The following is a 1,510-nucleotide window of genomic DNA, read 5'->3' on the forward strand; positions in this document are numbered from 1 at the left end:
GGTGGCACTGCTGGAGCGGGGAGATGCTGCCAGGCAGCCGGTGCCCGTCCCGGAGGCACTCCTGCATCGGGTAGGTGCCGAGCTCCCAGTGACGCGATGGGGACAGGGTGGCCCCAGTAGCACCCATGCTTTCCCAGTTCACCCAGTGCTCTGGGGTGGCTCGTTCCTGCGGCGGCGGTGGCTGTGAGAGGAGACAGGAGCTGGGTCGCCCTCGCCGCGTCCCCGTGCGCAGCGTTTCCCATGACCCTGGGGCCAGTGAAACAGGAGGGGGGTGAGGCAGCCGCGGCCACCATGGGGACACCACAGGGTCACTGTTCCTGTCCCCATGTCCCCTGTCCCCCCCATGGACCTGCACGGCTGCCAGGTGGCTCTGGTTGGGGTGTCCCCAGGCCACCACCAGCATGTGCCCCAGGACCAGGGCTTGGCTTCCCTGGTGGTTTCTGTCCTTCAGTGTCCCCTGGCTCCATGTGGCTGGGACACTGCCCCCCCACCATGGGACATGGTACCCCGAGCCAGGGCTAACGGACACTTTGGGGCTTTCGAGGACTTGGGGCAACTGGGGACCATGGGGATTGGGGACAGGGACAGGGCGTGCAGGAGCCAGCACTTCCTGGCGTCTCTGGAGCCGGGGACTTCAGGGCGGGGGGTCCTGTCCCACCTGGGTGACATGGGACAACCTGCCTTTGCTAGCTGGTGTCCCCAGTCCTGGCCCCCACTGTGCTGGCAGAGTGCTGAGGGGATCCACGTGCACTGAGTTGTGCCCATTCTCAGCATTGGGGTGAAGGAGTCGGTGGGGCCAGGCTGGGTGGTGGCCGGTGTCACCACAGGGGCCAGCGAGCCAGGGTGTGCTGGACTGATGGTGGCACAGAGAGCCTGGCAAACCTGGCGGCATCCCTTGGGCTGTGCCCCTGAACCCATGGGCTGAGGTCTCGGGGCCACCCGCCCTGTGCCAGCCTTGTCCCCTCTCCCCTCACAGCTTTGACCTGGAGAATGGCCCCCCAGGCCGAGGCACACTGGACCCCCAGGCCAGCCCGGGCGCGGGGCTGGTACTGCAAGGCACCTTCCCCCATGGCCAGCGCCGCGAGTCCTTCCTCTACCGCTCTGACAGTGACTACGACCTGTCCCCAAAAGCCATGTCCCGCAACTCCTCCATTGCCAGTGACCTGTGAGTGTCCCCACCCCGAGTCCCCTGGGACCCCCGATCCCCTCCCTGGGGCTCACGCTCCCTTTGCTCCCACAGGCATGGAGAAGACATGATCGTCACACCGTTTGCCCAGGTGGGTGCTGTCCCCGTGCCCTGGCAAGGAGGGGACACGGACCTGCACCCAGAGCTGGGGAGGGTGTCTCAGGGGGGTCTGCCTGGCCCCAGCCCCCTCTCGCCCCCCAGGTCCTGGCCAGCCTCCGCACCGTCCGGAGCAACCTGAGCCACCTCCAGGACCGCGCAGGCATCAAGTGAGTCGGATGTGGGATGGGGAAGGCGAGGGTCTCGCCTGCGTGGGGGCCTCCAACC

The 1,510-nt window shown here is 67.4% G+C and overlaps 1 protein-coding gene across 1 annotated transcript in view; it reads left to right on the plus strand.

Moving 5' to 3' along the window:
- The window catches only part of PDE4C (phosphodiesterase 4C), a gene marked incomplete at its 3' end in the record, with an annotated part of 18,279 nt that overhangs the window by 13,456 nt on the left and 3,313 nt on the right, over positions 1 to 1,510 (plus strand). The window contains exons 5-7 of the mRNA XM_035889026.1: positions 977 to 1,165; positions 1,241 to 1,277; positions 1,388 to 1,445. Of these exons, the coding sequence (XP_035744919.1) occupies positions 977 to 1,165; positions 1,241 to 1,277; positions 1,388 to 1,445 (284 nt within the window). The remainder of the gene's footprint in view (positions 1 to 976; positions 1,166 to 1,240; positions 1,278 to 1,387; positions 1,446 to 1,510) is intronic.

The sequence above is a fragment of the Egretta garzetta genome, unplaced genomic scaffold (genome assembly GCF_000687185.1).
Source record: "Egretta garzetta isolate BGI_Z169 unplaced genomic scaffold, ASM68718v1 scaffold392, whole genome shotgun sequence".
Taxonomy (NCBI): Eukaryota; Metazoa; Chordata; class Aves; order Pelecaniformes; family Ardeidae; genus Egretta; species Egretta garzetta.